The sequence below is a fragment of the Oncorhynchus tshawytscha genome, linkage group LG18 (genome assembly GCF_018296145.1).
Source record: "Oncorhynchus tshawytscha isolate Ot180627B linkage group LG18, Otsh_v2.0, whole genome shotgun sequence".
NCBI lineage: Eukaryota > Metazoa > Chordata > Actinopteri > Salmoniformes > Salmonidae > Oncorhynchus > Oncorhynchus tshawytscha.
This window is the reverse complement of record NC_056446.1, coordinates 42,498,741-42,512,592: the sequence shown is the minus strand read 5'-3', so window position 1 is coordinate 42,512,592 and position 13,852 is coordinate 42,498,741. Positions and strand designations below refer to the sequence as shown.

General features: G+C 43.8%; 1 protein-coding gene across 1 annotated transcript in view; it reads left to right on the top strand.

The window, feature by feature from the left end:
• Positions 1–7,955, top strand: part of LOC121839939 (protein phosphatase 1 regulatory subunit 14C-like) — a 38,859-nt gene extending 30,904 nt beyond the window's left edge. The window contains exon 4 of the mRNA XM_042300524.1: positions 7,656–7,955. Coding sequence (XP_042156458.1) covers positions 7,656–7,730 — 75 coding nt within the window. The 3' untranslated portion in view covers positions 7,731–7,955. The remainder of the gene's footprint in view (positions 1–7,655) is intronic.
• The last annotated feature ends 5,897 nt before the right edge of the window (positions 7,956–13,852 follow it).

The window sequence follows — 13,852 nt, the reverse complement described above, 5'->3', positions numbered from 1 at the left end:
GGAGGCAGGGTAGCCTAGTGGTTATAGTGTAGAGGAGGCAGGGTAGCCTAGTGGTTAGAGTGTAGAGGAGGCAGGGTAGCCTAGTGGTTATAGTGTAGAGGAGGCAGGGTAGCCTAGTGGTTATAGTGTAGAGGAGGCAGGGTAGCCTAGTGGTTAGAGTGTAGAGGAGGCAGGGTAGCCTAGTGGTTATAGTGTAGAGGAGGCAGGGTAGCCTAGTGGTTAGAGTGTGGAGGAGGCAGGGTAGCCTAGTGGTTAGAGTGTAGAGGTGGCAGGGTAGCCTAGTGGTTATAGTGTAGAGGAGGCAGGGTAGCCTAGTGGTTATAGTGTAGAGGAGGCAGGGTAGCCTAGTGGTTAGAGTGTAGAGGAGGCAGGGTAGCCTAGTGGTTAGAGTGTAGAGGAGGCAGGGTAGCCTAGTGGTTAGAGTGTAGAGGGGCAGGGTAGCCTAGTGGTTAGAGTGTAGAGGCGGCAGGGTAGCCTAGTGGTTAGAGTGTAGGGGGGCAGGGTAGCCTAGTGGTTAGAGTGTAGAGGGGGCAGGGTAGCCTAGTGGTTAGAGTGTAGAGGGGGCAGGGTAGCCTAGTGGTTAGAGTGTAGAGGCGGCAGGGTAGCCTAGTGGTTAGAGTGTAGAGGAGGCAGGGTAGCCTAGTGGTTAGAGTGTAGAGGAGGCAGGTAGCCTAGTGGTTAGAGTGTAGAGGAGGCAGGGTAGCCTAGTGGTTAGAGTGTAGAGGGGCAGGGTAGCCTAGTGGTTAGAGTGTAGAGGTGGCAGGTAGCCTAGTGGTTAGAGTGTAGAGGCGGCAGGGTAGCCTAGTGGTTAGAGTGTAGAGGGGGCAGGGTAACCTAGTGGTTAGCGTGTAGAGGGGGCAGGGTAGCCTAGTGGTTAGAGTGTAGAGGGGGCAGGGTAGCCTAGTGGTTAGATCGTTGGACTAGTAACCGAAAGGTTGCAATATCGAAACCCCGAGCCCCTGAACAGGCAGTTAACCCACTGTTCCTAGGCCAGTTAACCCACTGTTCCTAGACCAGTTAACCCAGTTGTTCCTAGGCCGTCATTGAAAATAAGAATTTGTCTTTAACTGACTTGCCTTTTGTATTGCAGTCGCAAAAACCATTAAGTGCTGTTATGATTAAATAAATGCACATTGTTTAAATTGTAGTTTTATTTGTGAGCTACGTTGAATATAGGATATCAGGGACTTCACCTGTTAGAGAGAGATGTATATCAGGGACTTCACCTGTTAGAGAGATGTATATCAGGGACTTCACCTGTTAGAGAGAGATGTATATCAGGGACTTCACCTGTTAGAGAGATGTATATCAGGGACTTCACCTGTTAGAGAGAGATGGATATCAGGGACTTCACCTGTTAGAGAGATGTATATCAGGGACTTCACCTGTTAGAGAGATGTATATCAGGGACTTCACCTGTTAGAGAGATGGATATCAGGACTTCACCTGTTAGAGAGATGTATATCAGGGACTTCACCTGTTAGAGAGATGTATATCAGGGACTTCACCTGTTAGAGAGATGTATATCAGGGACTTCACCTGTTAGAGAGATGGATATCAGGGACTTCACCTGTTAGAGAGATGGATATCAGGGACTTCACCTGTTAGAGAGATGGATATCAGGGACTTCACCTGTTAGAGAGATGTATATCAGGGACTTCACCTGTTAGAGAGATGTATATCAGGGACTTCACCTGTTAGAGAGATGGATATCAGGGACTTCACCTGTTAGAGAGATGTATATCAGGGACTTCACCTGTTAGAGAGATGGATATCAGGGACTTCACCTGTTAGAGAGATGTATATCAGGGACTTCACCTGTTAGAGAGATGGATATCAGGGACTTCACCTGTTAGAGAGATGTATATCAGGGACTTCACCTGTTAGAGAGATGTATATCAGGGACTTCACCTGTTAGAGAGATGGATATCAGGGACTTCACCTGTTAGAGAGATGTATATCAGGGACTTCACCTGTTAGAGAGATGTATATCAGGGACTTCACCTGTTAGAGAGATGTATATCAGGGACTTCACCTGTTAGAGAGAGATGGATATCAGGGACTTCACCTGTTAGAGAGATGTATATCAGGGACTTCACCTGTTAGAGAGATGTATATCAGGGACTTCACCTGTTAGAGAGATGTATATCAGGGACTTCACCTGTTAGAGAGATGGATATCAGGGACTTCACCTGTTAGAGAGATGTATATCAGGGACTTCACCTGTTAGAGAGATGGATATCAGGGACTTCACCTGTTAGAGAGATGGATATCAGGGACTTCACCTGTTAGAGAGATGGATATCAGGGACTTCACCTGTTAGAGAGATGTATATCAGGGACTTCACCTGTTAGAGAGATGGATATCAGGGACTTCACCTGTTAGAGAGATGGATATCAGGGACTTCACCTGTTAGAGAGATGTATATCAGGGACTTCACCTGTTAGAGAGATGGATATCAGGGACTTCACCTGTTAGAGAGATGGATATCAGGGACTTCACCTGTTAGAGAGATGGATATCAGGGACTTCACCTGTTAGAGAGATGGATATCAGGGACTTCACCTGTTAGAGAGATGTATATCAGGGACTTCACCTGTTAGAGAGATGGATATCAGGGACTTCACCTGTTAGAGAGATGGATATCAGGGACTTCACCTGTTAGAGAGATGTATATCAGGGACTTCACCTGTTAGAGAGATGGATATCAGGGACTTCACCTGTTAGAGAGATGGATATCAGGGACTTCACCTGTTAGAGAGATGTATATCAGGGACTTCACCTGTTAGAGAGATGGATATCAGGGACTTCACCTGTTAGAGAGATGGATATCAGGGACTTCACCTGTTAGAGAGATGTATATCAGGGACTTCACCTGTTAGAGAGATGGATATCAGGGACTTCACCTGTTAGAGAGATGTATATCAGGGACTTCACCTGTTAGAGAGATGGATATCAGGGACTTCACCTGTTAGAGAGATGTATATCAGGGACTTCACCTGTTAGAGAGATGTATATCAGGGACTTCACCTGTTAGAGAGATGGATATCAGGGACTTCACCTGTTAGAGAGATGTATATCAGGGACTTCACCTGTTAGAGAGATGTATATCAGGGACTTCACCTGTTAGAGAGATGTATATCAGGGACTTCACCTGTTAGAGAGAGATGGATATCAGGGACTTCACCTGTTAGAGAGATGTATATCAGGGACTTCACCTGTTAGAGAGATGTATATCAGGGACTTCACCTGTTAGAGAGATGTATATCAGGGACTTCACCTGTTAGAGAGATGGATATCAGGGACTTCACCTGTTAGAGAGATGGATATCAGGGACTTCACCTGTTAGAGAGATGTATATCAGGGACTTCACCTGTTAGAGAGATGGATATCAGGGACTTCACCTGTTAGAGAGATGTATATCAGGGACTTCACCTGTTAGAGAGATGTATATCAGGGACTTCACCTGTTAGAGAGATGGATATCAGGGACTTCACCTGTTAGAGAGATGTATATCAGGGACTTCACCTGTTAGAGAGATGGATATCAGGGACTTCACCTGTTAGAGAGATGTATATCAGGGACTTCACCTGTTAGAGAGATGGATATCAGGGACTTCACCTGTTAGAGAGATGTATATCAGGGACTTCACCTGTTAGAGAGATGGATATCAGGGACTTCACCTGTTAGAGAGATGTATATCAGGGACTTCACCTGTTAGAGAGATGGATATCAGGGACTTCACCTGTTAGAGAGATGGATATCAGGGACTTCACCTGTTAGAGAGATGTATATCAGGGACTTCACCTGTTAGAGAGATGGATATCAGGGACTTCACCTGTTAGAGAGATGGATATCAGGGACTTCACCTGTTAGAGAGATGGATATCAGGGACTTCACCTGTTAGAGAGATGTATATCAGGGACTTCACCTGTTAGAGAGATGGATATCAGGGACTTCACCTGTTAGAGAGATGGATATCAGGGACTTCACCTGTTAGAGAGATGTATATCAGGGACTTCACCTGTTAGAGAGAGATGTATATCAGGGACTTCACCTGTTAGAGAGATGGATATCAGGGACTTCACCTGTTAGAGAGATGTATATCAGGGACTTCACCTGTTAGAGAGATGTATATCAGGGACTTCACCTGTTAGAGAGATGTATATCAGGGACTTCACCTGTTAGAGAGATGTATATCAGGGACTTCACCTGTTAGAGAGATGTATATCAGGGACTTCACCTGTTAGAGAGATGTATATCAGGGACTTCACCTGTTAGAGAGATGTATATCAGGGACTTCACCTGTTAGAGAGATGTATATCAGGGACTTCACCTGTTAGAGAGATGTATATCAGGGACTTCACCTGTTAGAGAGATGGATATCAGGGACTTCACCTGTTAGAGAGATGTATATCAGGGACTTCACCTGTTAGAGAGATGTATATCAGGGACTTCACCTGTTAGAGAGATGGATATCAGGGACTTCACCTGTTAGAGAGATGGATATCAGGGACTTCACCTGTTAGAGAGATGTATATCAGGGACTTCACCTGTTAGAGAGATGTATATCAGGGACTTCACCTGTTAGAGATGTATATCAGGGACTTCACCTGTTAGAGAGATGTATATCAGGGACTTCACCTGTTAGAGAGATGTATATCAGGGACTTCACCTGTTAGAGAGATGTATATCAGGGACTTCACCTGTTAGAGATGTATATCAGGGACTTCACCTGTTAGAGAGATGGATATCAGGGACTTCACCTGTTAGAGAGATGGATATCAGGGACTTCACCTGTTAGAGAGATGTATATCAGGGACTTCACCTGTTAGAGAGATGGATATCAGGGACTTCACCTGTTAGAGAGATGTATATCAGGGACTTCACCTGTTAGAGAGATGGATATCAGGGACTTCACCTGTTAGAGAGATGTATATCAGGGACTTCACCTGTTAGAGAGATGTATATCAGGGACTTCACCTGTTAGAGAGATGTATATCAGGGACTTCACCTGTTAGAGAGATGTATATCAGGGACTTCACCTGTTAGAGAGAGATGTATATCAGGGACTTCACCTGTTAGAGAGATGGATATCAGGGACTTCACCTGTTAGAGAGATGGATATCAGGGACTTCACCTGTTAGAGAGATGTATATCAGGGACTTCACCTGTTAGAGAGATGTATATCAGGGACTTCACCTGTTAGAGAGATGTATATCAGGGACTTCACCTGTTAGAGAGATGTATATCAGGGACTTCACCTGTTAGAGAGATGGATATCAGGGACTTCACCTGTTAGAGAGATGTATATCAGGGACTTCACCTGTTAGAGAGATGTATATCAGGGACTTCACCTGTTAGAGAGATGTATATCAGGGACTTCACCTGTTAGAGAGATGTATATCAGGGACTTCACCTGTTAGAGAGAGATGTATATCAGGGACTTCACCTGTTAGAGAGATGGATATCAGGGACTTCACCTGTTAGAGAGATGGATATCAGGGACTTCACCTGTTAGAGAGATGTATATCAGGGACTTCACCTGTTAGAGAGATGTATATCAGGGACTTCACCTGTTAGAGAGATGTATATCAGGGACTTCACCTGTTAGAGAGATGGATATCAGGGACTTCACCTGTTAGAGAGATGTATATCAGGGACTTCACCTGTTAGAGAGATGGATATCAGGGACTTCACCTGTTAGAGAGATGTATATCAGGGACTTCACCTGTTAGAGAGATGTATATCAGGGACTTCACCTGTTAGAGAGATGGATATCAGGGACTTCACCTGTTAGAGAGATGTATATCAGGGACTTCACCTGTTAGAGAGATGGATATCAGGACTTCACCTGTTATAGAGATGTATATCAGGGACTTCACCTGTTAGAGAGAGATGTATATCAGGGACTTCACCTGTTAGAGAGAGATGTATATCAGGGACTTCACCTGTTAGAGAGATGTATATCAGTTACTTCACCTGTTAGAGAGAGGTGTATATCAGGGACTTCACCTGTTAGAGAGATGTATATCAGGGACTTCACCTGTTAGAGAGATGTATATCAGGGACTTCACCTGTTAGAGAGATGTATATCAGGGACTTCACCTGTTAGAGAGATGTATATCAGGGACTTCACCTGTTAGAGAGATGTATATCAGGGACTTCACCTGTTAGAGAGATGTATATCAGGGACTTCACCTGTTAGAGAGAGATGTATATCAGGGACTTCACCTGTTAGAGAGATGTATATCAGGGACTTCACCTGTTAGAGAGATGTATATCAGGGACTTCACCTGTTAGAGAGATGTATATCAGGGACTTCACCTGTTAGAGAGATGTATATCAGGGACTTCACCTGTTAGAGAGATGTATATCAGGGACTTCACCTGTTAGAGAGAGATGTATATCAGGGACTTCACCTGTTAGAGAGATGTATATCAGGGACTTCACCTGTTAGAGAGAGATGTATATCAGGGACTTCACCTGTTAGAGAGATGTACAGTAGACAGTGACTCTGTAGTGGTGAGAGAGAGATGTCAGTAGACAGGGACTCTGTAGTGGTGAGAGAGAGATGTACAGTAGACAGTGACTCTGTAGTGGTGAGAGAGAGATGTACAGTAGACAGGGACTTCACCTGTTAGAGAGATGTACAGTAGACAGTGACTCTGTAGTGGTGAACCAATTAGAAGAGAGGCTGTCAGAGTAAATCATCCTCAATAGAGGATACAAAGACTGACCTAATTAATCTCTCTCTCTCTCTCTCCCTCTACCGCTCTCTGTCTGTCTCTCTAACTTTCTCTCTCTCCCCTCTGTCTGTCTCTCTACCTTTCTGTCTGTCTCTCTCTCTCTCTCTGTCTCTCTCTCTCTGTCTGTCTCTCTGTCTCTCTCTGTCTCTCTCTCTTTTTCTGTCTGTCTCTCTCTCTGTCTGTCTGTCTGTCGCTCTACCTCTCTTTGTCCGTCCGTCCGTCTCTCTCTCTCTGTCGGTCTTTCTGTCTCTCTCTCTGTCTCTCTCTCTGTCTGTCTTTCTGTCTCTCTCTCTGTCTCTCTCTCTCTGTCTGTCTTTCTGTCTCTCTCTCTGTCTCTCTACCTCTCTTTGTCCGTCCGTCCGTCCGTCCGTCCGTCCGTCCGTCCGTCCGTCCGTCCGTCCGTCCGTCTGTCTGTCCGTCTGTCTGTCTCTCTCTGTCTGTCTCTCTGTCTCTCTCTCTCTTTTCTGTCTGTCTCTCTCTCTGTCTGTCTGTCTGTCGCTCTACCTCTCTTTGTCCGTCCGTCCGTCTCTCTCTCTCTGTCGGTCTTTCTGTCTCTCTCTCTGTCTCTCTCTCTGTCTGTCTTTCTGTCTCTCTCTCTGTCTCTCTCTCTCTGTCTGTCTTTCTGTCTCTCTCTGTCTCTCTACCTCTCTTTGTCCGTCCGTCCGTCCGTCCGTGGTCCGTCCGTCCGTCCGTCCGTCCGTCCATCCGTCTGTCTGTCTGTCTGTCTGTCTGTCTGTCCGTCTGTCTGTCTCTCTCTGTCTGTCTTTCTGTCTCTCTCTCTGTCTCTCTCTCTGTCTCTCTCTCTCTGTCTCTCTCTCTGTCTCTCTCTCTGTCTGTCTTTCTGTCTCTCTCTCTGTCTCTCTCTCTGTCTGTCTCTCTCTCTCTCTCTGTCTCTTTTTCTCTGCAGGTCTTTGTCAGTGAGTTGTTAGGGAGGATAAGAGGAATGAGGAAACTCACTGCTCCCACCAAGAAGGGTCTATAATGGATGTCAACCAACCGCAACTCAACCATAACCAGATTTGGACAAGTATAGACAATTCAAACTCATCTCAACCGCATCGAATCTCTCCTGCAACTCAACTACACGGACCGTCCAATAGCTCAGTGACACACCCCATTATTATCCCTTAAAGGATAACTCCACCCCGCAAAAAAATATGTTGGTGTTTGTTTCATTAGTCCATTGTTGATACAGTCCATTGTTGATACAGTCCAAAAACAACTTCTTCAAGATGTATAACCCTATCCTTGCCCGAGCACTACACAGCTGATTTAAATAACTAACTCATCCTCAAGCTTTGATTATTTAAAATCAGCTGTGTAATTCTAAAACCTAAAGGTGCAGCCTGGGTCCCAGGCCCGAGTTTGGGAAGCCCCTGCTCTACTCCACAGAAATGACTGAATATGATAACAATACTCAGTATTACACAACTGAACAGCCATAATACAACATCACAACCCAATCACAACACATAACCCCTACATAACCACTACATAACCCCTACATAACTACATAACACAATGCAACCCAATCACAACACATAACCACTACATAACCACTACATAACTACCTAACACAATGCAACCCAATCACAACACATAACCACTACATAACCACTACATAACCCCTACATAACCACTACATAACAACCTAACACAATGCAACCCAATCACAACACATAACCACTACATAACCCCTACATAACCACTACATAACTACATAACACAATGCAACCCAATCATAACCACTACATAACTACATAACATACATAACACAATGCAACCCAATCACAACACATAACCCCTACATCACCCCTACATAACCCCTACATAACCACTACATAACTACATAACACAATGCAACCCAATCACAACACATAACCACTACATACCATCACATCAGGGGCTGACTGGCCATCTGGCATTTTGGGCAAATGCCACATGGGCTGGTCCTTTTTTAGCCTAGTGGGCATGTCTAACTTAGGGGTTTTTTTTGTGCAAAATGTGCATTATCTGGCTAATAATGGGGGAGCCTCAAGGAACAAAATGGGCTGGTGTGTTAGACATTTCTGGGCCGATTTCTGGTCCCAGTCCGCCCCTGCAGCACATGACAACCACAATACAACACAACTCAACACTTGATATCCATTTCCCCTCTCTCTCCTCCCATCCCCCACTGTACCCCAGCAGCCATTAACTAACTACACACTTTTAATATATCCAGAGGGGTTTTAAAATGGTTTTTCTTTTGGATATATACTGAACAAAAAAATCACCGCAACATGTAAAGAGTTGGTTCCATGTTTCATGAGCTGTTCCATACGAGGGCCTCCCAAGTGGTCGCAGTCTAACTACAGCCCCGGGTTCGATCCCAGGCTGTGTCACAGGCGGTGCACAATTGGCCCAGCATCGTCCGGGTTAGGGGAGGGTTTGGCCCAGCGTCGTCCGGGTTAGGGAGGGTTTGGCCGGCTGGGATTTCCTTGGCCCATCGGGCTCTAGCTCTAGCTACTCCATGTTGCGGGCCGGCCGCCTGCAAACTGACTTCAGTCACCAGTTGGACAGTGTTTCCTCCGACACGTTGGTGCTTCCGGGTTGAGCAAGAAGCAGTGCGGCTTGGCAGGTATTTCGGAGGACGCATGGCTCTCGAACTTCGCCTCCTAAGTCCGTAGGGGAGTTGCAGCGATGGGACAAGACTGTAACTACCAATTAGGGAGAACAAATATATAAATAAAAAGAAAGAAAAAATGTTACATTTCAAAATATAATTCAGCCACGTGACAGATGTGGCATATCAAGAAACTGATTAAACAACATGATCATTACACCTGTGTACCTTGTGCTGGGGACAATAAAAGGCCACTCTAAAATGTGCAGTTTTGTCACACAACACAATGCCACAGATGTCTCAAGTTTTGAGGGAGCGTGCAATTGGCAAGCTGACTGCAGGAATGTCCACCAGAGCTGTGGCAGATAATTGAATGTGCATTTCTCTACCATAAGCCGTCTTCAATGCAGTTTTAGAGAATTTGACTGTACGTCCAACCGGCCTCACAAACGTAGACACGTGTAACCACGCCAGCCCAGGACTTCCACATCCGGCTTCTTCACCTGAGGGATCATCTGAGACCAGCCACTCGGACAGCTGATGAAACTGTGGGTTTGCACAACCGAAGAATTTCTGCACAAACTATCAGAAACCTTCTCAGGGAAGCTCATCTATGTGCTCATATGTCCTCACCAGGGTCTTGACCTGACTGCAGTTCGGCGTCGTAACCGACTTCAGTGGGCAAATGCTCACCTTCGATGGCCACTGGCACGCTGGAGAAGTGTGCTCTCCAAGGATGAATCCTGGTTTCAACTGTACCGTGGCAGATGTCAGAGAGCTTGTATGGCGAGCTGTTTGCTGATGTCAACGTTGTGAACAGAGTGCCCCATGGCGGCAGTGGGGTTATGGTATGGGGCAGGAATAAGCTACGGACAACCAACACAATTTACATTTTATCGGTGGCAATTTAAGTACACAGAGATACCGTGACGAGATCCTGAGGCCCATTGTCGTACCATTCATCCTCCTCCATCACCTCATGTTTCAGCATGGTAATGTATGGCCCCATGTTGCAAGGATCTGTACACAATTCCTGGAAGCTGAAAATGTCCCAGTTCTTCCATGGCCTGCATACTCACCAGACATGTCACCCATTGAGCATGTTTGGGATGCTCTGGATCGACGTATATGACAGCATGTTCCAGTTCCCTCCAATATCCAGCAACTTCACACAGCCATTGAAGAGGAGCGGGACAACATTCCACAGGAGACAATCAACAGCCTGATCAACTCTATGCCAAGGTGATGTGTCGTGCTGCATGAGGCAAATGGTAATCAGACCAGATACTGACTGGATCTGAGCCACGTCCCTACCTTTTTTAAAGGTATCTACGACCATCAGCTACATATCTGTATTCCAAAATTAGGGGCTAATGTATTTATTTAAATTGACTGAAAAGTTTTAATTTGTTGTGTTTATATTTTTGTTCAGTATATTTACAATATGTTTGTTCAGTATATTTACAGTATGTTTGTTTAGTATATTTACAGTATTTCTGTTCAGTATATTTACAATATTACTTAGCTACATCCCCAATTGTTTGAATTAGGATTTATTGACATAGCTTAGGGAGCTGGATTTATTGACATAGCTTAGGGAGCTAGATTTATTGGGAGCTGGATTTATTGACATAGTTTAGGGAGCTGGATTTATTGACATAGCTTAGGGAGCTGGATTTATTGACAGTTTAGGGAGCTGGATTTATTGACAGTTTAGGGAGCTGGATTTATTAACATAGCTTAGGAGCTGGATTTATTGGGAGCTGGATTTATTGACATAGCTTAGGAGCTGGATTTATTGACCGTTTAGGAGCTGGATTTATTAACATAGCTTAGGGAGCTGGATTTATTGGGAGCTGGATTTATTGACATAGTTTAGGGAGCTGGATTTATTGACATAGTTTGTGGAGCTAGATTTATTGGGAGCTGGAATTATTGACATAGTTTGGGGAGCCTGATTATTGGGAGCTGGAATTATTGACATAGTTTGGGGAGCTGGATTTATTAACAGTTTAGGAGCTGGATTTATTGACATAGCTTAGGAGCTGGATTTATTGACGTAGCTTAGGAGCTGGACTTATTGACAGTATAGGGAGCTGGATTTATTGACATAGCTTAGGAGCTGGATTTATTGCGAGCTGGATTTATTGACATAGTTTAGGAGCTGGATTTATTGACATAGCTTCAGGAGCTGGATTTATTGACGTATCTTAGGGAGCTTGATTTCTTGATGTAACTTAGGGAGCTGGATTTATTGACATAGTTTAGGGAGCTGGATTTATTGAGATAGTTTAGGGAGCTGGATTTATTGACATAGCTTAGGAGATGGATTTATTGACATAGCTTAGGAGCTTGATTTATTGACAGTTTAGGGAGCTGGATTTATTGACATAGTTTAGGGAGCTTGATTTATTGACATAGATTAGGGAGATGGATTTATTGACAGTTTAGGGAGATGGATTTATTGGCATAGTTTAGGGAGATGGATTTATTGACAGTTTAGGAGCTGGATTTATTGACATAGTTTAGGGAGATGGATTTATTGACATAGCTTCGGGAGCTGGATTTATTGACGTAGCTTAGGGAGCTTGATTTATTGACATAGTTTAGGAGATGGATTTATTGACAGTTTAGGAGCTGGATTTATTGACATAGTTTAGGAGCTTGATTTATTGACATAACTTAGGGAGCTGGATTTATTGACATAGCTTAGGAGCTGGATTTATTGACATAGCTTAGGGAGCTGGATTTATTGACATAGTTTAGGAGCTGGATTTATTGACGTAGCTTAGGGAGCTGGATTTATTGACATAACTTAGGGAGCTGGATTTATTGACATAGTTTAGGGAGCTGGATTTATTGACATAGCTTAGGAGCTGGATTTATTGACAGTTTAGGGAGCTGGATTTATTGACAGTTTAGGGAGCTGGATTTATTAACATAGCTTAGGGAGCTGGATTTATTGGGAGCTGGATTTATTGACATAGCTTAGGGAGCTGGATTTATTGACCGTTTAGGGAGCTGGATTTATTAACATAGCTTAGGAGCTGGATTTATTGGGAGCTGGATTTATTGACATAGTTTAGGAGCTGGATTTATTGACATAGTTTGTGGAGCTAGATTTATTGGGAGCTGGAATTATTGACATAGTTTGGGGAGCCTGATTATTGGGAGCTGGAATTATTGACATAGTTTGGGGAGCTGGATTTATTAACAGTTTAGGGAGCTGGATTTATTGACATAGCTTAGGAGCTGGATTTATTGACGTAGCTTAGGAGCTGGACTTATTGACAGTATAGGGAGCTGGATTTATTGACATAGCTTAGGAGCTGGATTTATTGCGAGCTGGATTTATTGACATAGTTTAGGAGCTGGATTTATTGACATAGCTTCAGGAGCTGGATTTATTGACGTATCTTAGGGTGCTTGATTTCTTGATGTAACTTAGGGAGCTGGATTTATTGACATAGTTTAGGAGCTGGATTTATTGAGATAGTTTAGGAGCTGGATTTATTGACATAGCTTAGGGAGATGGATTTATTGACATAGCTTAGGAGCTTGATGTATTGACAGTTTAGGAGCTGGATTTATTGACATAGTTTAGGGAGCTTGATTTATTGACATAGATTAGGAGATGGATTTATTGACAGTTTAGGGAGATGGATTTATTGGCATAGTTTAGGAGATGGATTTATTGACAGTTTAGGGAGCTGGATTTATTGACATAGTTTAGGAGATGGATTTATTGACATAGCTTCGGGAGCTGGATTTATTGACGTAGCTTAGGGAGCTTGATTTATTGACATAGTTTAGGGAGATGGATTTATTGACAGTTTAGGGAGCTGGATTTATTGACATAGTTTAGGAGCTTGATTTATTGACATAACTTAGGAGCTGGATTTATTGACATAGCTTAGGGAGCTGGATTTATTGACATAGCTTAGGGAGCTGGATTTATTGACATAGTTTAGGGAGCTGGATTTATTGACGTAGCTTAGGGAGCTGGATTTATTGACATAACTTAGGGAGCTGGATTTATTGACATAGTTTAGGAGCTGGATTTATTGACATAGCTTAGGAGCTGGATTTATTGACAGTTTAGGGAGCTGGATTTATTGACAGTTTAGGGAGCTGGATTTATTAACATAGCTTAGGAGCTGGATTTATTGGGAGCTGGATTTATTGACATAGCTTAGGAGCTGGATTAATTGACGTAGCTTAGGGAGCTGGATTTATTGACATAGTTTAGGGAGCTGGATTTATTGACATAGTTTGGGGAGCTAGATTTATTGGGAGCTGGAATTATTGACATAGTTTGGGAGCCTGATTTATTGGGAGCTGGAATTATTGACATAGTTTGGGGAGCTGGATTTATTAACAGTTTAGGGAGCTGGATTTATTGACATAGCTTAGGGAGCTGGATTTATTGACGTGCTTATGGAGCTGGATTTATTGACATAGTTTAGGAGATGGATTTATTGACATAGCTTAGGAGCTGG